This window comes from Pleuronectes platessa, chromosome 3 (assembly GCF_947347685.1).
Source record: "Pleuronectes platessa chromosome 3, fPlePla1.1, whole genome shotgun sequence".
Lineage (NCBI taxonomy): Eukaryota > Metazoa > Chordata > Actinopteri > Pleuronectiformes > Pleuronectidae > Pleuronectes > Pleuronectes platessa.
In genome coordinates this window covers 3342434-3365459 of record NC_070628.1, presented here as the reverse complement: position 1 = coordinate 3365459, position 23026 = coordinate 3342434, and the positions used below count along the sequence as shown (strand labels likewise).

Here is a 23026-nt window from a genome sequence, read left to right as displayed (position 1 = left end):
CATCCATAAAGTTTTCACCATCCTCAGTAAACTTGAAAGATATTTCCTTCACTGTTCACATTCACATGACGAGCAAACAGCTCTCAGCAGACAGACTGTGGTGAAAACAAAACCCTGCTCCTGTGCACACGTAACGCACACACCTCCCAGCAGGGGGAGCAGTGGATCATAAAGAGTTTAAGAGACACGTCCACAAACAGGCCACTCTGAGAACTCAGAACTCTTCAAAATGCTTCATAAGAAAATATTGAATCAGAACATCGAGACAGGTTTAGCAAACATGACCAAAAGTAGTTTTTGTAAATGTTTCGTCCTGCAGCTTTAAGTATTGTTATTTGTAAAATGATAAAGTAAAAGTTATTTCATCATAGTTTTACCTGCAGCATGGAGATCAGCACTCATTGGATCAGCTGCTGCAGTTTTCCTCGCTCTGACTCTCCTCTCCGTGTTCCTACTGATCAGGTGAGAAAATCTGTTCCACTAAAGCCTTATACTATGAGTTCCTGAACATCTGTTCTGTTATATTATATCAACTCATTTATTATGTATATTGTTTGCTATTTGGTTCAATTGATCAGAAAAAAGAGAAACTCTCATCAATCTACTGATCCTGGGGACAGACTTGACCACAGTGAGCAGGTGAGACACACAGTTCAGCTTCAATCCTTTCAAACGACACTATTTCTCACGTCAAACCCTTTTCTGTAATGTGAAGATTAAAAACTAGTTCACTGTCAAAATCTGCTTGTTGATTTGTAACTTGTGCTGCTTTAAATATTATGGAAGTTAGTGAAAGATTGTATTGATTGGTTCAGATATCTTTAGTGTGGAGCACTGTAATGTGGAGCAGATCACCATTGGGTGTGGCTGTGTAACACGTTGATTGTGCGTTGTTCTGTCTTAGACTCAGTGTGTGTGAGTCTGCTGTTCGTAGTCTGTGTCGTTGGGACAAATAAAGTCAGTGTTGGCTGCGCGTGGATGCAGCTCTATAATTAAAGGTTCATCGACAGAGCAGTTGTGTTCTTTCATATCTATATTTAGTGAGTATGTTGCCCTGTGACGTGAATTTGAGGTAATTGTGTTACGAGTTTGGAGAGATAGCGCTGTGTGGCATTGAGTGTCGTTGAGTAGGGCGCAGAGTTGTGTTGTGTTTATATCAACAATTTGCTGACAGATAGTTTTGGGCTCTACTGATTATATTGTGTGTAGCTCGACCTCTACTTAAATAATGTTACACAACTTGTTTTGACCAAACTTGGCTGCAGTACGTGAACATCCAGCTCCCTGATGTAGTCTTATCTGGACACAACCGATGTGACAGCGCACACACAAGTGGCTCACAGACACACTAAGTGAGAAGTTTGTAGTGTTAGTGTTTGGAATTCAAACTGAAGACCTTCCCTCCTTTTGGTTTTTAGTAGAACAACATGTTTCCTGTCCTTGAAACACGTCCGGTGTAGAAGGAGGCGTTTTAAATAAATCAATAGCTGCTATAGTTGGACACTAACGTTGTCCATTCTGCCACATGGACAAGATAAAAAAGCAAATTTGTGTTTGCAGCGTCTACACAATAAGTCTGAGGAAAACTGTGACCTTCACTATGCCAGTGTCCACTTCAGGAAGAGGGAGACGGATCCCAGTGAACACAAGGAGGCGGAGGAGGTTGCGTACGCTTCTGTCAACTTTAACAGATCTGCCCGGAGGTGAGCAGCTCTTCATTCAGGACCATTATCCTCACTAACACCACAAAACCTCATAAACAGAGATGTATCCTATAGAAGTAATTTGTTTATATACTTTAATTTTCTTGTATTGTTTAAAAATGTATATTTGTTAAAGGAGACATATTATGCTCATATTCAGTTTGATCATTTTATTTAGTGTTGTGACTTTAAAATGTTTAATGTTCAGAAAACATCACTTTCCTCAGACTGTCTATTGCTGCATCTCCTCTTTTCAGCCTCTGTCTCAAACACTTGGTTTTAGCTCCTGTCTCTTTAAGACTGGTCTGATTGGTCACCCGACCCACTCTGTTGTGATTGGTTAACCACTTCCTATGCGTGTAGGAAATCATCCACTCTCACTTTACGAGGGACACATTCAATCTCAAATCATTTCTTATAGTTTAACTAGCGTTTCCGTGGTGAAGGACATGTTTGTTTGAACCCGTGTGCAGCTGGCTCTCGTCTGGTGGGTGTGTCAGAGGTTTTCCCCAATCAGCAGCGACTGTTTTAAAAAGGCAGTGACACAATGGATTCTCAAGTTCTCTCCAGATGCTGGTGTTAGAAGCTGCTGTTCCAGACGACGGAAGCAGAGACTGTGACATTCAGCCTGTATTGAAGCATTCAACACGTATTTTAACTCACATCATCTTCCTCCGAGATGTTTTCCATGAGAACGCTAACAATGACCTCCTCCACTAACATTGATGAACCACTTCATAACACATCTGTTTACGTTTAAATACTGCTCATGCTACGTTTGCTACAGCCCTGGCTTCTGCCGATGATGCAGAGGTATGGGCGGGGCTACTGGTGAGGTGTTTCAGGAGCTTCATGTTTTCTGTGGAGCAGAGGAGCTCGTTTTACCAGGAGAGGAGCTCAGACTTTGGGCTTCTTAACTTTGCAGAACTTTGAAACTCAATATGTCTCCTTTAATGCTACGTCTCCATGACCTCCTGATCATTCATTAGTTTCATGTCCTTTCAGAACCAGAGGTCAGGACACTGGAGAGGATCCAGCTGCATTGTACAGCACAGTCAAAACACCTCCTGCTGTTTAGACCAACGTCTGGAAATCACCTTAGTCCCGATGGAAATATCTCAACAGCTGCTGGATGGATTTTCATAGAAGTTCATTCAACTGATCATGGTCCCCACAGGATGAATCCTTCTTTGGTGACAGACTCCAGCATCATTGTTGAAGTGAATGTTCAGTTTCAAGTTACTTGTCTTGACAGCTAATGGATAAATTGCCCCGAGGATGAATCCAAACGACTTCAGTGACTCGACTTTTATCTGAAATATATCAGCAACTTGTAGAAGTTGTTAAAAACGCCACATTTAGCCTGAATGAAAAATATCAAACATTTTATAACTTGCAGCTTCAAACATGAAAATATCTGCGGTGTGTGTCAGACGGTCGACAAACTGTAAACTTGTAAATAACTTTTCTATTCATAAAATTATCAAAACAAGCATTATTAGTTAGTTGTAGTGTGACACTGCTGCCACTAGATGGTAGTAAAGAGTTTTACTGATAAAACCACAGAGAGGATTCTGTCCCTTTCTCTTCTTTCTGTTTCTACACTATTGTTTCCATCGTTTCCATCATCAGCCGATCAGGAGTTGAACTCATTTCCTCTGAGGACTGGAGGGAGCACGTCTCATGTGGATGTGAGCTGCTACTGACGTGATGAACGCCTTGAATGTGACGTTAACACAAAGTGAACTGCTGACACCAGATGAGCTGTGTTGCTTCTGGTGTCTGTTCAAAGTTTGCATCAGGCCCATTGATTTCACTTTAGTGTTTTGTGGTATTTCTCACATCACGTGTTAAACACGTGAAGAAGAAGGAGTTAGGTGTGTTTTAATCCACCATGTTCACACGGCGGCCATTTTCCTCTGACGTCTCTCTCAGGGTGTGAAGCTCGAATGTTGTTACGAACAGAATAATGTTGTACTGCTGTGATCCAGGTTTATAAGTTACACAAAAAAGTTAATTTATTATTACTTATTCTTCATTAAGATTATTGATTCATCATTATTATATTAGATTTGGTAATTTTAGTCACAAAATACGTTTGTTTGCTGCACCTTTAGGAGACTGATGTTAATTATACTTTTTCTATTTTCATATGGACACTATTCGTATTTATAGTCTTGTATATTTCATTTGTTGTTCACTCACAACTTCCTCTTTTCTAACTTTGTGATGTACAGTTTTGCAATAAAGCAGATTTTATTGAGGGATCATTAAAAGTGTGTTTTCTATTTTGTTCATTTATTTTGGTTTTTACATTATATTGTGAAGCTCATTTGTTATAATTTGCTTTTGTTTTGAAACTGCTACTATATTTTAATCTCACTTACAGTATTAATGACTTTTTCATGTCAATCTTTATTGCATCTTAATAAGACACTGAACAGATGAGATTAAAAACAGCCCAGTTTTTCTCAAGTTTCCTTAAATTTGTCTTTCTTGTGTCCTTGAGATGTTGTGATGTGGATGAGACAGGTTTGATATGAACAGACACTGAAGTTGTTTCTCACACTCGTACAAACCACAGTTTGATCTACGACCATCGGTCTAAGCATGCAGGTCAGTGGAAAGAGGAAGGAAGGTGGGTGTCTTTAGCAGTTTGACTTTCTCAGACTCTGTGTTGTAGGTAGACGTGTCTGTGATGTGACTGAGTTTCATCTTGTGCACATTATTTATCTGTGGACGTTTTTCTTGTTTGAAGTCACAGACGAGAGCAGCAGCTACTATGAGTGTAACTGCAGCAGCCAGTGGATTTGTTGTCCTTCTTCTCACTGTGACAGGTACTGTACCTCTACATTCATGTTGTCACTCTATTTTACACTCAGACTTCTGATTCACCTGAAGTGAGTTTGAGAAAGAAAGTAAAAATATAAATGAACCATTCATTCATTTTCAGATCACCACCTGTAAAGTGATGCAGAAAGAAAATATATGAAGGAATTATCATCAGTATTATTTTGTATCTTTGTTTAGAAGTTTCTATAGTCTAGAGCTCAAAATATTACAGAGTCTGAAACATATTATTATTATTATAACTATAATTATCATTATTAGTATTATTAGTATTATTAGTATCATCATGACTGAGTTCCTCTCCTCTCGATGAGGACTTGTCATCAGTGTGTGGAGTCATTAGTTGAAATGCTATAGAATGCTGCTCATGGAAATGTGTTTCTTTTCTACAGAAAGTAAAAAGAAAACTAAGTGTTCTCTGGTGTCGTTATGAATCTGATTCTCTGTGTTACAGTGGTACAGTGTGAGAATGGCTGGGATGTGAGTTACACTTCTACTGAGATCTGTGCCGTCAGAGGATCCACAGTGGACATTACCTGTACCTACACATACCCATCCACTGTTAATAACCATGATACTACAGTTCAGGAAACGTTCTGGTTCATTAAAGAGAGTAATGGGATTCACGTTGATCTAAGGACTGATCCGGAGTATTCAGGTCGTGTGGAGAATCTCTGTGGAAACAACAAGTGCACTCTGAGAATCTCTAACCTGAGAGTGAACGACTCAGCTGTGTACAAGTTCATGTTCACAACAAACCAACCTACTGGGAGTTTAACTGGTTCAGCTGGAGTCACTCTGACTGTCACAGGTAACATTTACATCTGAACATTCATTCATTTATTTCCTACATCTTGTTTGGTTCACTTGAGTGTGTGTGTGCACTTTTATATGCATGTGTGTGTTCTCAGTTTGGACTAAAATGTATTTCTTATTCTCACACACAGATTTGCATGTGCAGGTGAGCAGATCAGTGAAGTATTACTCTTATTACCGGGCAGAGCTCAGGTGTCAGAGCAGTTGTCGTCGTCCTGATCATCTGAACTACGTCTGGTACAAGAATCAACAGAAGGAGAAGATTGAAGGAGAATCTTATTCAGGTCATTTTCAGTATACAGACAGAGTTTCCTGTGCTGTTAAAGGACTCGAGGATTTCCGCTCTCCCTCAATGTGTGAGTTTAATCTACAGTATTTCACTATCAGCACTATCTGCTGGAGTATTTGAGATAATGCATTGTACCATAACTTGATGTGTCTTTAAATACGTTCTTCTGCATGCGCACATTGAACTCTTGGGATACTACTGTCAGTACTGACAAATTTGTGTAGTACTAGTACTAGTATTCTGCTTGTGTAAATATAGATGGAAGACATGACTGTTCCCCAGAAGTGAAGCCAAAGCATTGTGATCGCCCCCTGGTGGCTGGCTGCAGTATAGAACATAATCCTGTCTCCTCCGTGTTAGTGGGAAGGACATGGACCAATCTAAAAAGTAAAATAAATTTTTCTCAAAGATGGTTTCTGTCATTTAAGGTCGTTCTTATCTCACTCTATTGTTCATGTTTCTCATAAGTTTGGTTTTAATTAGTAATTTGATGATATTAAAATTAGATTAAACTTCATGATTGACAGCTGAGGCTGACACAGGATTGGTCGAGCTCATATATGGGCGGGACCTTGATACTGTGGCTCCATCTCCGGATCACTACTGTGCAGACTGTGGTTCCAAATGTGAAAGATGGCAGCGTTGGTATCCAGGATATTTGGCTTCATTTCTGGAGAGTGGGAGGAAGTGGAGACGTGTCGTCCATCTTTGGTCGACTCTGCATAAAAGACACAGATCATTTCCTCCATATTGACCAGTTTGCTCCATTATAAGAGCAACTTATACAAGGTCCCTCATGTTCCTCACCTCCAACAGTGTGTTTCTCCCTCACACTGAAGTCTAAAGGGAACTTCATTGTGTTTTATGTGAACTGAAAGTTTCCTCATCTTGGCATCGTCATCATCTTAAAATGAAAACCTGCCGACTGGTGATTCACCAGAAAAAAATACATGGAGTTAGTTTTATAAATTTATAAGTTTATCTTCTGATTTTCTGATGTGCTCTGTGTTACAGTGGTGAGGAATCAGAATGGCTGGGGTGTGAGTTACACTTCTACTGAGATCTGTGCCTTCAGAGGATCAACAGTGAACATTAACTGTACCTACACATACCCATCCAGGTTGAATCAACTTGATACTACAGTTCAGGAAACTTTCTGGTTCATTAAAGAGAGTAATGGGATTCACGTTGATCTAAGGACTGATCCGGAGTATTCAGGTCGTGTGGAGAATCTCTGTGGAAACAACAAGTGCACTCTGAGAATCTCTAACCTGAGAGAGAGCGACTCAGCTGTGTACAAGTTCATGTTCACAACAAACCAACCTACTGGGAGTTTAACTGGTTATACTGGAGTCACTCTGTCTGTCACAGGTAACATTTACATTAGAGTCAGTTTGAAATGTTAGTGTGTATGTTGAAATGAAATCACATGTTTGTTCACAGACCCTCAGCTCCAGGTACATGTGAGGAGATCAACAGCCAATCCATCTTCTACCTGGACAGAGCTGACCTGTCACAGCAGGTGTCAGCTCCCTGATCATCTTTCCTACGTTTGGTACAATAACAATAAACCTGTTGGACGAAAAAAATACTTTCACCTCCGACACTTTAATCCTGAAGACAGCTATCACTGTGCTATAGAAGGACAGGAGAGTTTCCCTTCTCCTACAGTGTGTGAGTTTACTCCTCCTCATGAAGCTACAATAATGTGGATTTAAAATTCAAATTTAAACGTTTAACAAATAATACAGAGAGTGTTTTGATTGTATTCTCATCCTGTGTGTTAATATAAACTATCCTTCAGATGCTCCAAAGCCTCCCTCTGTGTCAGTGAGTCCCTCTGGTGAGATCCTGGAGGGCAGCTCAGTGACTCTGACCTGCAGCAGTGATGCTAACCCAGCAGCTAACTACACCTGGTACAAGGAGGACGAGGACTCACCAACAGCATCAGGACAAATCTTCACCATCACTAATATCACAGCTGAACGTGGTGGAAAGTATCAGTGTGAGGCCCAGAACACACACGGACGTAGTAACACCACCTTACATCTGAATGTTGGAGCAGGTGATTTTAACACTCTGACTTTTACAGCCTACACCCCCCCCCCCCCATCCCCACCATTTTCATTGCATGAGAACCTTAAACCATCAATAATGAGGATTTCCAGATGTGTCACAGCTGTATATCAAGTCCATCATATTGCCCATGAACAATACTGACTGACCAACAGCATCACCTGGAAAACTGATTATTGAGGTCGTCAGCTGAGAATCATGAAGCAAGTTTTATGAAAGTTTATTTCATCATAGATTCAACTGGATCATGGAGATCAGCACTCATTGGATCAGCTGCTGCAGTTTTCCTCACTGTGACTCTCCTCTCCGTGTTCCTACTGATCAGGTGAGAAAATCTGTTCCACTAAAGATTTGTACGATGAATTCCTGAAAATCTGTCCTGTTAAATTAAATCAACTCATTTATTATGTATATTGTTTGTTATTTGGTTCAATTGATCAGAAAAAAGAGAAACTCTCATCAATCTGCTGATCCTGGTGACAGACTTGACCACAGTGAGCAGGTGAGACACACAGTTCAGCTTCAATCCTTTCAAACGCCACTATTTCTCACATCAAAACCTTTTCTCTGTCATGTGAAGATTAAAAACTAGTTATAATTTTCTGTGCTGTGACACTTGATGCTGCTCTAAGTTTGTTGATTTGTAACTTGTGTTGCTTTAAATCTTGTGGAAGTTTGTGAAAGATTGTATTGATTGGTTCAGATATCTTTCGTGTGGAGCACTTTAATGTGGAGCAGATCACCATTGGGTGTGGCTGTGTAACACGTTGATTGTGCGTTGTTCTGTCTGAGACTAAGTGTGAGTGAGTCTGCTGTTCGTAGTCTGTGTCGTTGGGACAAATAAAGTCAGTGTTGGCTGCGTGTGGATGCATCTCTATAATTAAAGGTTCATCGACAGAGCAGTTGTGTTCTTTCATATCTGTATTTAGTGAGTATGTTGCCCTGTGACGTGAATTTGAGGTAATTGTGTTACGAGTTTGGAGAGATAGCGCTGTGTGGCATTGAGTGTCGTTGAGTAGGGCGCAGAGAGTTGTGTTGTGTTTATATCAACAATTTGCAGACAGATAGTTTTGGGGTCTATTGATTATATTGTGTGTAGCTCGACCTCTACTTAAATAATGTTACACAACTTGTTTTGACCAAACTTGGCTGCAGTACGTGAACATCCAGCTCCCAGATGTAGTCTTATCTGGACACAACCGATGTGACAGCGCACACACAAGTGGCTCACAGACACACTAAGTGAGAAGTTTGTAGTGTTAGTGTTTGGAATTCAAACTGAAGACCTTCCCTCCTTTTGGTTTTTAGTAGAACCTCATGTTTCCTGTCCTTGAAACACGTCTGGTGTAGAAGGAGGCGGTTTAAATAAATCAATAGCTGCTATAGTTGGACTCTAACGTTGTCCATTCAGCCACATGTTCATGATTAAAAAGCAAGTTTGTGTTCGCAGCGTCTACACAATCAGTCTGAGGAAAACTGTGACCTCAACTATGCCAGTGTCCACTTCAGGAAGAGGGAGACGGATCCCGTCTACTCCAGCGTCAGATCAGCTGAACCCAGTGAACACAAGGAGGTGGAGGAGGTTGCGTACTCTTCTGTCAAGTTTAACAGATCTGCCCCGAGGTGAGCAGCTCTTCATTCAGGACCATTATCCTCACTAACACCACAAAACCTCATAAACAGAGATGTATCCTTAAAAGTCATTTGTTTTTACACTTTCATTTTCTTGTTTGTGTAATCATATGTATTTGTTAAAGGAGACATATTCTGCTCATGTTCAGTTTAATAATTTTAATTAATGTTGTGACTTTAAAATGTTTAATGTTCAGCAAACATCACTTTCCTCAGACTGTCTATTGCTGCAGCTCCTCTTTTCAGCCTCTGTCTCAAACACTTGGTTTCAGCTCCTGTCTCTTTAAGACTGGTCTGATTGGTCACCCGACCCACTCTGTTGTGATTGGTTAACCACTTCCTGTGCTTGTAGGAAATCCTCCACTCTCACTTTACGAGGGACACATTCAATCTCAAATCATTTCTTATAGTTTAACTAGCGTTTCTGTGGTGAAGGACATGTTTGTTTGAACCCGTGTGCAGCGGGCTCTCGTCTGGTGGGTGTGTCAGAGGTTTTCCCCAATCAGCAGCGACTGTTTTAAAAAGGCAGTGACACAATGGATTCTAAAGTTCTCTCCAGATGCTGGTGTTAGAAGCTGCTGTTCCAGACGACGGAAGCAGAGACTGTGACATTCAGCCTGTATTGAAGCATTCAACACGTATTTTAACTCACATCATCTTCCTCCAAGATGTTTTCCAAGAGAACGCTAAGAATGACCTCCTCCGCTAACATTGATTAACCACTTCGTAACACATCTGTTTACGTTTAAATACTGCTTATGCTACATTTGCTACAGCCCTGGCTTCTGCCGATGATGCAGAGGTATGGGCGGGGCTACTGGTGAAGTGTTTCAGGAGCTTCATGTTTTCTGTGGAGCAGAGGAGCTCGTTTTACCAGGAGAGGAGCTCAGACTTTGGACTTTTTAACTTTGCAGAACTTTGAAACTCAATATGTTTCCTTTAATGCTACGTCTCCATGACCTCCTGATCATTCATTAGTTTTATCTCCTTTCAGAACCAGAGGTCAGGACACTGGAGAGGATCCAGCTGCATTGTACAGCACAGTCCAAAAACCAGCTGTTTAGACCAACGTCTGGAAATCACCTGAGTCCCGATGGAAATATCTCAACAGCTGCTGGATGGATTTGAATATAAGTCCATTCAACTGTTCATGGTCCCCACAGGATGAATCCTTCTGTGGTGACAGACTCCAGCATCAATGTTGAAGTGAATGTTCAGTTTTAAGTGACTTGTCTTGACAGCTAATGGATAAATTGCCCCGAGGATGAATCCAAACGACTTCAGTGACTCGACTTTTATCTGAAATATATCAGCAACTTGTAGAAGTTGTTAAAAACGCCACATTTAGCCTGAATGAAAAATATCAAACATTTTATAACTTGCAGCTTCAAACATGAAAATATCTGCGGTGTGTGTCAGACGGTCGACAAACTGTAAACTTGTAAATAACTTTTCTATTCATAAAATTATCAAAACAAGCATTGTCAGTTAGTTGTAGTGTGACACTGCTGCCACTAGATGGTAGTAAAGAGTTTTACTGATAAAACCACAGAGAGGATTCTGTCCCTTTCTCTTCTTTCTGTTTCTACACTATTGTTTCCATCGTTTCCATCATCAGCCGATCAGGAGTTGAACTCATTTCCTCTGAGGACTGGAGGGAGCACGTCTCATGTGGATGTGAGCTGCTACTGACGTGATGAACGCCTTGAATGTGACGTTAACACAAAGTGAACTGCTGACACCAGATGAGCTGTGTTGCTTCTGGTGTCTGTTCAAAGTTTGCATCAGGCCCATTGATTTCACTTTAGTGTTTTGTGGTATTTCTCACATCACGTGTTAAACACGTGAAGAAGAAGGAGTTAGGTGTGTTTTAATCCACCATGTTCACACGGCGGCCATTTTCCTCTGACGTCTCTCTCAGGGTGTGAAGCTCGAATGTTGTTACGAACAGAATAATGTTGTACTGCTGTGATCCAGGTTTATAAGTTACACAAAAAAGTTAATTTATTATTACTTATTCTTCATTAAGATTATTGATTCATCATTATTATATTAGATTTGGTAATTTTAGTCACAAAATACGTTTGTTTGCTGCACCTTTAGGAGACTGATGTTAATTATACTTTTTCTATTTTCATATGGACACTATTCGTATTTATAGTCTTGTATATTTCATTTGTTGTTCACTCACAACTTCCTCTTTTCTAACTTTGTGATGTACAGTTTTGCAATAAAGCAGATTTTATTGAGGGATCATTAAAAGTGTGTTTTCTATTTTGTTCATTTATTTTGATTTTTACATTATATTGTGAAGCTCATTTGTTATAATTTGCTTTTGTTTTGAAACTGCTACTATATTTTAATCTCACTTACAGTATTAATGACTTTTTCATGTCAATCTTTATTGCATCTTAATAAGACACTGAACAGATGAGATTAAAAACAGCCCAGTTTTTCTCAAGTTTCCTTAAATTTGTCTTTCTTGTGTCCTTGAGATGTTGTGATGTGGATGAGACAGGTTTGATATGAACAGACACTGAAGTTGTTTCTCACACTCGTACAAACCACAGTTTGATCTACGACCATCGGTCTAAGCATGCAGGTCAGTGGAAAGAGGAAGGAAGGTGGGTGTCTTTAGCAGTTTGACTTTCTCAGACTCTGTGTTGTAGGTAGACGTGTCTGTGATGTGACTGAGTTTCATCTTGTGCACATTATTTATCTGTGGACGTTTTTCTTGTTTGAAGTCACAGACGAGAGCAGCAGCTACTATGAGTGTAACTGCAGCAGCCAGTGGATTTGTTGTCCTTCTTCTCACTGTGACAGGTACTGTACCTCTACATTCATGTTGTCACTCTATTTTACACTCAGACTTCTGATTCACCTGAAGTGAGTTTGAGAAAGAAAGTAAAAATATAAATGAACCATTCATTCATTTTCAGATCACCACCTGTAAAGTGATGCAGAAAGAAAATATATATGAATGAATTATCATCAGTATTATTTTGTATCTTTGTTAAGAAGTTTCTATTGTCTAGAGCTCAAAATATTACAGAGTCTGAAACATATTATTATTATAACTATAATTATCATTATTAGTATTATTAGTATTATTAGTATCATCATGACTGAGTTCCTCTCCTCTCGATGACTTGTCATCAGTGTGTGGAGTCATTAGTTGAAATGTTATGGAATGCTGCTCATGAAAATGTGTTTCTTTTCTACAGAAAGTAAAAAGTAAACTAAGTGTTCTCTGGTGTCGTTATGAATCTGATTCTCTGTGTTACAGTGGTACAGTGTGAGAATGGCTGGGATGTGAGTTACACTTCTACTGAGATCTGTGCCGTCAGAGGATCAACAGTGGACATTACCTGTACCTACAAATACCCATCCACATTTAATAACCATGATACTACAGTTCAGGAAACTTACTGGTTCATTAAAGAGAGTAATGGGATTCATGTTGATCTAAGGACTGATCCGGAGTATTCAGGTCGTGTGGAGAATCTCTGTGGAAACAACAAGTGCACTCTGAGAATCTCTAACCTGAGAGAGAGCGACTCAGCTGTGTACAAGTTCAGGTTCACAACAAACCAACCTACTGGGAGTTTAACTGGTTCAGCTGGAGTCACTCTGTCTGTCACTGGTAACATTTACATTTGAACATTCATTCATTTACTTCCTACATCTTGTTTGGTTCACTTGAGTGTGTCTGTGCACTTTTATATGCATGTGTGTGTTGTCAGTTTGGACTAAAATGAATTCCTTATTCTCACACACAGATTTGCATGTGCAGGTGAGCACATCAGTGCAGTCTTCCTATTTTAACCATGCAGAGCTCAGGTGTCAGAGCAGTTGTCGTCTTCCTGAACATCTGAACTACGTCTGGTACAAGAATCAACAGAAGATGAAGGAAGGAGCATCTTATTCAGGTTCATTTAAATCTACAGACAGAGTTTCCTGTGCTGTTAAAGGTCAAAAGGATTTCTGCTCTCCGTCAATGGGTGAGTTTAATCTACAGTATTCATTAACACAGAACAATCTGCTGGAGTATTTTAGATAATGTATTGTACCATAACTTCATGTGTCTTTAACCCTTGTGTTGTTCCTGCCTCCCCAAGCTTTTGTCCGTGCTTCCCCCGGCTGTTGGGCCCCTCAAATAGCCCACCACATATTAACACACACATGTAGGGCAATAGACAAGTGAGCAGCCCTTGCAGATGTATTTCTTACACCCGCGGAACACATTGTGAGATTGACAGTCCTTTTTCCTGGGGCATATCTGACACCCCTACTCGCCCCGAGCGGGGCTGCTGCGGCGGCGACTAGGGCCGGATGATCTGGTCCGGCGGCTTTCACAGACTTCACAACCGTGGTGGACACTTCCACGCGGGGGATGCGCTCCCTTCGTGTGATGAACGGAGTCAACAGATCCTTTCCAAGCTGCTCAAGGAACACCCACCGCTTGTTCCGCTTGCCAGCATCCATTCGGGGTTGAGTAGTAGGAAGAGACATCGAGTATGTTGTGTAACCTTGTCTAGCTTGTCCACACCTCCTTTTTTGCGGTTGTAGTACAGGTTGATGACCGGTTTCCCGTCCTCGCGGTCGCTGACGTCGGCATCCGCATGCCGTGTGCTCAGGAGCACCAGGTTCTGTTTTTTCTTTGGGATGTAGGACACGAGAGTGGTGGTGGGTGTGAATGCGAACTTGGATGAGACACCTTTCTTCCCTTGACCGCGAGCAGCCTGGTCGGGAGACGCGGGTATGTTCTTCCGATTGTCCTGCAGATTCATCATCCACCAAGGATGGGTCTAATTTACCCCCGAGAATACAATTGGAATCAGCTGTGGGTCTAACTGACCCCGCAGAGAAGCGAAGTGTAACCCCCTGCTTGGGTGTTCCAGCAGGGATTAAACCTTACAACCCACACAGGGATACAGGAGCTCCTGCTGGGGGTCAATAATGTTTTAGTACCAAAAAAACAGTGATCGAGAGGATCGAGAAAACAGTGTTGCTGATCGTTGCGATGTCCAGGTTTCACCCCCCGATTTCAGAAACCTGTTTTTTTGGTGACACTCAGTCAAATTTCATGAAATGGGTGAAATGACTGTAAAGACAAGGCGTGTGTGCCCAAGCTATAAGCACTGAGAACCTGCTGCTGTGGATGGTGAGAGGGGGAGATCCTAAAATCCCCCACAGGATACAGCTCCTGCTGGGCCCGGAGAGCGAGCCCGGGGGCCTGGTGTGTGATTCATGGAACCGCAGAGACACACACACACACACACACACACACACACACACACACACACACACACACAACACAAGGGTTTAGTACTGTTTTCTGCATGAGCACATTGAACTATTGGGATACTACTTTCAGTACTGACAAACTAGGGTAGTGCTAGTACTGTTCTTCTGCTTGTGTAAATAAAGATTGAAGACATTACTGCTCCCAGGAAGGGAAGCCAAATCATGAGATCGCCCCCTGGTGGCTGGCTGAAGAATAGAACATACATCCTGACTCCTCAATGTTAGTGGGAAGGACATGGCCCAATCTAAAAGTTGAATACATTTTTCTTAGAGATGGTTTGTGTCATTTTAGGTCGTTCTTATCACACTCTATTGTTCATATTTCTCATAAGTTTGGTTTAAATTTTTTTTTTATGAAATGAAAATTAGATTAAAATTAATGATTGACAGCTGAGGCTGACTCAGGATTGGTCGAGCTCATGTATGGGCGGGACCTTGATACTGTGACTCCATCTCCGGATCACTACTGTGCAGACTGTGGTTCCAAATGTGAAAGATGGCAGCGTTGGTATCCAGGATATTTTGGCTTCATTTCTGGAGAGTGGGAGGAAGTGGAGACGTGTCGTCCATCTTTGGTCGACTCTGCATAAAAGATACAGATCATTTCCTCCATATTAACCAGTTTGCTCCATTATAAGAGCAACTTATACAAAGTCCCTCATGTTCCTCACCTCCAACAGTGTGTTTCTCCCTCACTCTGAAGTCTAAAGGGAACTTCTCTGTGTTTTATGTGAACTGAAAGTTTCCTCATCTTGGCATCGTCATCATCTTAAAATGAAAACCTGCTGACTGGTGATTCACCAGAGAAAATATATGAAGTTAGTTTTATGAATGTATAAGTTCATCTTCTGATTCTCTGATGTGCTCTGTGTTACAGTGGTAAGGAGTCAGAATGGCTGGGGTGTGAGTTACACTTCTACTGAGATCTGTGCCTTCAGAGGATCAACAGTGGACATTAACTGTACCTACACATACCCATCCAGGTGGAAGAACCTTGATACTACAGTTCAGGAAACTTTCTGGTTAATTCAAGAGAGTAATGGGATTCACGTTGCTCTAAGTACTGATCCGGAGTATTCAGGTCGTGTGGAGAATCTCTGTGGAAACAACAAGTGCACTCTGAGAATCTCTAACCTGAGAGAGAGCGACTCAGCTGTGTACAAGTTCAGGTTCACAACAAACCAACCTACTGGGAGTTTAACTGGTTCAGCTGGAGTCACTCTGTCGGTCACAGGTAACATTTTCATTAGAGTCAGTTTGAAATGTTAGTGTGTATGTTGAAATAAAATCACATGTTTGTTCACAGACCCTCAGCTCCAGGTACATGTGAGGAGATCAACAGCCAATCCATCTTCTACCTGGACAGAGCTGACCTGTCACAGCAGGTGTCAGCTCCCTGATCATCTTTCCTACGTTTGGTACAATAACAATAAACCTGTTGGACGAAAAAAATACTTTCACCTCCGACACTTTAATGCTGAAGACAGCTATCACTGTGCTATAGAAGGACAGGAGCGTTTCCCTTCTCCTACAGTGTGTGAGTTTACTCCTCCTCATGAAGCTACAATAATGTGGAAATAATTCAAATTTAAACTTTTAACAAGTAATACAGACAGTGTTTTGATTGTATTCTCATCCTGTGTGTTAATATAGACTATCCTTCAGATGCTCCAAAGCCTCCCTCTGTGTCAGTGAGTCCCTCTGGTGAGATCATGGAGGGCAGCTCAGTGACTCTGACCTGCAGCAGTGATGCTAACCCAGCAGCTAACTACACCTGGTACAAGGAGGACGAGGACTCACCAACAGCATCAGGACAAATCTTCACCATCACTAATATCACAGCTGAACATGGTGGAAAGTATCAGTGTGAGGCCCAGAACACACACGGACGTAGTAACACCACCTTACATCTGACTGTTGGAGCAGGTGATTTTAGCTCTCTGACTTTTACAGCCTACACCCCCCCCCCCTCCTTTTCATTGCACCAGAACCTTAAACCATCAATACTCAGGATTTTCAGATGTGTCACAGCTGTATATCAAGCCCATCATATTGCACATGAACAAAACTGACTGTCCAACAGCATCACCTGGCAAACTGAGTCATCAGTCTAACCACACAGCTAATGTCTCCTGTCTGTTGTCCAGGGAAGTCAGTGATAATCATGAATATCATCAGGTACACTCTGGTGGTCGTGCTGGTTCCAGTGCTGGTCTGGACTCTGTGGACGAGGTAAATCAAATCCATCAGTTCACCCTCTGCTCTTTTACTGTCTTCTTCAAATGTCTTCAAACACTAGTTTCAGTGTTATGAAGTTAATTTTGTCAAATGTTGTGTTTGTTGTTGTTTTCGATCCAGGATGAAGAAAACTCTGAGCTTGAAATCAGAAGTGAATGAAGCTGTGGAGATGATAGAGGTGAGAGACAGTGAGGCCAAAAGAATGACTCCATATCAATGATTTCATCTCACCATGTTAGAGAAAGAGATATAACATTTCTTTGATCAGCTACTTTGTCTGAATCTGCCCCAAAATGTAAAAGGTTCTTTCCATTGAACAAACAAACGAATGGACAGGGGGCGCAACTAAGTTCAAACTGTTTTGAATGAACTGTGATTATTTGCAGGTTTCATGAATAAAGTCCAGTGAGGATTAATATTTTCTCATCTCTCCTCCATCAGTCACACAACTGTCCTGAGTATGAGAACGTTGCTGCTGCAGCACAGACAGAAGACACAGAGGAGCATGAAGACCTGGTGTGAAGCATCAGGTCAGAGCCACTGGGACAAACACAACCAAGATGGACGACTTCAGAGAACATCCGTACAAGAGAGTTTCACAGAAACCATCTTGTGTAGTTATTAAATACAGGAAGTCTGTCCAAGCAACAAAATATCTGAGTGCAAGCGCCCTCTGAACTATGTTGGAGGTCTTGGTGATGAGCCCTTGAGGCTGTGGTAACACCACGTGACTCATCTTGTGTCTTATGATTTTAATGTGTTTTTTACATGTATAATGAGTTATTATGTATGTATGTATGTATTATGTATTTTGGTCTTTTGTTTTCACTCCTTATCAACTTGTTTGTTAGTTTTTATGCAGAATAAACACAGAAAACTAAAAAACGATTTTTCACACAATTTGGGCAGGAATCCTGATAAAGGGGCGGAGCCAGGAGCCTGTTTGTGTCACTTTCTTTATAATTGTGAGACTGATGAAAACAGTCAGGATTATTTAGAGGACTGTTTTCTATGAGTGATTGAATTCTGATGCAGCTTGATTGAATTGAGGCAGATTGAATTGATGGAGGCTGGCATGTGCTCACATAGAAACCAAAGGGGGCTGGAGCAACTGCCCTTTTCCTTCCTCGAGAGAAAGTGGCCTTTTTAAAATACATGAATATTATATTCCTGTTTGCTCACAGCTTCCCTCTCAAACAAATATATTGAAAAATAACAAAAATCAAATTATCAGGGGGGGAGATTAGACTCGTCTCTGAACCCTCCCTCCCTCCACGTCTCCTGCACAGAGCTGAGCACTGGAGCTGTGAACATTTCTCTGTTCTTAGAAGCATCGCGACTCGGACTCTGAATAATTCTAACAGCGCTGCTCCAGGACAGACACTTGTTAAAGATCCGGTCTGTGTCAGAGTCTCTGTCGGAGTCTGCTTCCTCCTCACTCCTCCTCTGACCTGCGCTCACTTTACACTTTAACATTAAACACCAGCACTGATCACAAGTTATCAGGACACCTCCAGGACTGATGTTTACTTTGTGTTGGTTTGATTCGCTTTAGAGTTCATGAGATCATGATCCGACATCATCGATCAATAACTAAATACATGTGGTTATCAGTTTGTGTGAAGAGGGACAGAGACCATCACACGCACACACACACACACACACACACACACACACAGACACACACACACACAGATTCCGATGTAACACAGTGTTTTAACTTCTTTGCTGCAGAAGAAGCGACGCCCCGTTCCTCCAGGAACATAAATATAAATTCAGAAGGTTTTTATAAAGTTCAGTTCTAAATGTGATGATTAGAAAACATCAGAGGATCAAAGTCACTTGTTGACCTGCGGAGTAATGGCCTCAGTGCAGTGGAGCTGCTAAGGGGGGCCAGGTGGGGCCTGGCGGGACCACCTTGATACAGTTAAGCCAATAATCAGAGTTTGTCCTTTTAACCCATAGACTCACTGTTGTAATGGAAATCCTTATTTTGTAAGTTAAAGCACAACTGTAAGAACGGTAACAGTCTATAATACTTTTTAAAGCACTTTCTAAAATAAAACTGATTTCATATTTGTCTGACTGATTTGATTAACTGATGAATAAGCAGCCATGGGACATTGTGGATGTGGAACACTTTGACTTTTAGTTTTCACAATACACCCAGACCACAAAGTGGATCCAACTTGAGAAAGGTAAGTAGACTTGTAACATGAGGTTAAAAGAAAGAATAATTCAACATGATCTTTTAAGTCCAGTCTCAAGAAAATAAAAAAAGTGTTTGATTCACTGTCAGGCTGCAAAACTACTCTCTCTGTTATTTGCATGAAATATATTTCAATAAGTTCAGGCATCATTTCCAAAGTAAAAGAACATTTCTTCATTTTAAAGAGGGGATTTACTGGTGTTTGTCAGTTCGTGCATGTTAATAATGTCAAGAGGAAGGAAGCCAGGCTGTTAACTGATCTATTTCTATCTCTCATCGTGTCTGGCTGACAAACATCATTTCTCAAGAGTGGAATCTAGCTGCTGATGAGGCTTCACCACAGAGACGTGAGAAGCAACGATGGGTTTGAGAGAAGCAGCGAGTTGCTTTGTCATCTTCCTTCTTTCTGTGTCAGCTACGTCTACATTAACAGGAAAGCACTTTGTGTTGTATCCTGTTTGTATGAAAAGTGTTTGAATAATTGTTCCAGTCTTTCTCATGGTTCCAGCTTCTTTATATTTGGGGTTTTCCTGCATTTCCCCCCTGTTCTCTCTCTCCGTCCCTCTCTTTCAAACTGAAACAGTCACTCAAACCAGCAGTCAAGCACTAGGCACACATTCATGCCATCACAGTTTGATTCAACAGAGTAGGATCAGGCCCACAACAAAGAGAAACTCTCAGTACCCAACAGAGTTAAAGAGTAAGACACAGATTCCTGATCCCAGCTCGTATTTTACTGTACGACCAGATTCCAGCTGCGGCACACACACGACCAGCAGAGCAGCACCATGAGGTCCACTACGCCAGCGTCTGCTTCACCCAGAACCGGGCAGATGACCTCTACTCCAACATAGGTCGAGTTCAACCCCAGAGAGAAACTGAGGAAGAGGAGGAGGAGGCTGAATACAGCGCTGTTCGATTTGACAGTGCAACAGGGTGAGCAGCTCCACACGGGAACATTTTCATCTCTACACTTATTGAGGTTAAAAACTGTGGGTGTGAGTGGTTTATTCTGCCTTCACAGAACAAGACGTGAAGAAGAGGGGGACGATTCATCTGCAGTGTACAGCACAGTCACCAAACACTGAAGAGACACAACGTGAATCTGTTGTTTATATGTGGATTTTACATTATCACGGAACCAGAAGAAATAAAACATATAGACATGTGCAGTGTTTGTAAAGGTTGTTTTCTTTCTTGATGGGTTGGTTAACCCAGATTACAAATTCTCTCACTTCTCACTTTAGAAGCCGCGAAAGTTAAAGGTAAGAAAGTTGTTCTTCTTCTCCCACCATTGAAAATTTTCCCAGACTCAACCACGTGTAGAGTTAGCCTCAGGCTAGGCTAACGCTAACCGTAATGTATGTTACTGTAAAAATGTTACAAATAACAATAAGATTAACTTCTAGATATTATAAATTGTAATTAGTTCTAGAGCAAATTAACGATTTTATATCAATCAATGGGAGTGACCAATAATCATTTTCTGGAGGGGGGTTTCAACAACAATATTTTGGATAATGTAAATACACAAGTATTCCCCCCCCCCCCCCCCCCGGTGGCTGGCTGCAGTATTTGTCATAAACCCAGCCTCTTCCATGTCAGTGGATGGGACATGGACCAAACTAAAAAATGTCTGTATACAAATCAGGAAGGCCTGTTCAACGCTGCTCACAGCTTCAGTTGAGGAGGATTCTGGTTTGGTGGGAACAGACACTGAAGTCGTTTCTCACACGCTGTTAAATTAAGAAATTCACAGTTTGTATAAACCACAGTTCAATCTAACACCATTGGGCTCAGCATGCATGTAAGTGGAAAGAGGAAGTAAGTTGGGTGTGTTTAACAGTTTAAATTGATCTTTCTCTTACAGAATCTGTCTTTATTCTCAGCCTCTTCTGTGTTGTAGGTAGACGTGTCTGTGATGTGACTGAGTTTCATCTTGTGCACATTATTTATCTGTGGACGTTTTTCTTGTTTGAAGTCACAGACGAGAGCAGCAGCTACTATGAGTGTAACTGCAGCAGCCAGTGGATTTGTTGTCCTTCTTCTCACTGTGACAGGTACTGTACCTCTACATTCATGTTGTCACTCTATTTTACACTCAGACTTCTGATTCACCTGAAGTGAGTTTGAGAAAGAAAGTAAAAATATAAATGAACCATTCATTCATTTTCAGATCACCACCTGTAAAGTGATGCAGAAAGAAAATATATTAAAGAATTATCATCAGTATTAATTTGTATCAAAGGTAACATTTTATTTCAGGCAGATCGAGGTCTAAAGCTAAAAATACAACAGATTCTGAAACATGTTATTATAAAAAAAATTATTTATTATTATCATGACTGAATTCCTCTTCTCTCGATGCATTCGTTGAAATGCTGCTCATGGAAATGTGTTTCAGAGCCGGTGACACCCAGTGACCTCAGGCATCTTGTGTTCAGGTCGTCTCATTGTCTGATTCTTGTGAACGCAATATCTCAAGATCCCTTTGAGGGAATTTCTTCAAATTTGGTGCAAATGTTCATAACTTGGACTCAAAGATGAACTGATGAGGTTTTGGTGGTTGAAGGTCAAGGTCACAGTGGCCTCATGAAACCTGTTTTTTGCCTCTCGATCATGATATTTCTAGTCTGTCTTTGGAGAATTTCATCAAAATTTAAGTGTAAATCTGAACTAATCACATTTCAAAGCTCAAACGTCACAGTGACCTCATATGATTCTGGAAAGAGGAACACAGACTGAAAATGCTCTGGTTGGTGGAGGCATCCTACAGCAGGGTGGTCATTCTAGTTTGTGCTGTGGTTACAGTGGTGCAGGGTGAGGATGACTGGGGAGTGAGGTGCACTCCGACTCAGATCTGTGCTGTAAAAGGATCGAAGGTGCAAATACGCTGCTCCTACTGGCACCCATCCAGAATAGATGGCCATGATGTTGCAGTGGAGAAAGAGTTCTGGTTTACTAAAGTGCAGGATAGTGAACCTGTGGATCTGAGATCAGCCTCTGAGTACACAGGTCGTGTGAAGTATGACTGTGGAAACAAGGCCTGCACTCTGACCATCACAGACCTGAGAGACAGCGACTCTGATGTTTACCAGTTCAGGTTCACAACAAACCACCCGACTGGGAGTTTAACTGGTTTACCTGGAGTCTCCTTGTCTGTCACAGGTAACATTTCAGTTGGAAACAGTGAATCTATGGTTTGTCTATGTGAACAGCTCTGTCTAAAATGATGTGTGTGTTTCTTTACTTACACAGGTGTCCAGGTGCTCACCACAAAATTATCAGCTTGCAAGACGGATGACTGTTCATGGTCACGTGTGGAGTGTCAAACCAGTTGTCCTCCAACTCCCAGTCCGTCCTACATCTGGTTCAAGAGCGGACAAAAGACATCGGGAGAAAAATCTTATACAGCCTACTTTCATTCAGCAGACAGTATTTCCTGTGCTGTGAGAGGCCACGAGGATTTCCCCTCTGCTCCAGTGTGTGAGTTTACTTCTTCCAATGACCAATGATGTTCTGCTCTTTAACCTTCTGAGCTCAAATACTGACTAGAGTCAGAAATGGATTCAAGGGCTGATGCAGAGTAAAACAAAAGTCTGACACATCAGCTGACATATCATATATTAAAAGAACATTGTAATTTATTCATAAGATGTTTGTTATCACACCTTTATGATAAATATTCTTCAGTTGAACAATGATGTTGAATGACTCCAAACTAGAGTGGCAGTAGCAGTAGAGCACATTCCTTCACCAAGGCCCAACAGTCCATTCAATTCAATCAAGCTGCTCCATATTTCACACACTCCTCGATATCAGGCCTCTAAATATGTCGGATCTTTTCCATCAAGATCCATGAATTTGAATCTGGGAAAACGTGGACATTTTGAAAACACGATCTTG

The 23026-nt window shown here is 41.2% G+C and overlaps 1 protein-coding gene and 1 long non-coding RNA gene across 6 annotated transcripts in view; both read left to right on the top strand.

Annotated features, from left to right (window-relative positions):
- Nucleotides 1-23026, top strand: part of LOC128437409 (B-cell receptor CD22) — a 137653-nt gene that overhangs the window by 102471 nt on the left and 12156 nt on the right. For 2 of the 5 annotated variants that reach the window (XM_053419553.1, XM_053419552.1), the window contains exons 2-3: nucleotides 21932-22288; nucleotides 22379-22606. In XM_053419553.1, coding sequence (XP_053275528.1) covers nucleotides 21932-22288; nucleotides 22379-22606 — 585 coding nt within the window. Of the gene's footprint in view, nucleotides 1-19385; nucleotides 19536-20777; nucleotides 21181-21564; nucleotides 22289-22378; nucleotides 22607-23026 lie in introns of those variants that run through there. The other 3 variants (XM_053419554.1, XM_053419555.1, XM_053419556.1) reach the window with 3 other exon arrangements.
- LOC128437428 (uncharacterized) lies at nucleotides 16818-18916 on the top strand. Its single transcript, XR_008338213.1, has 3 exons — nucleotides 16818-16905; nucleotides 17032-17089; nucleotides 17353-18916. It is a non-coding gene; the product is annotated as an uncharacterized LOC128437428 (long non-coding RNA).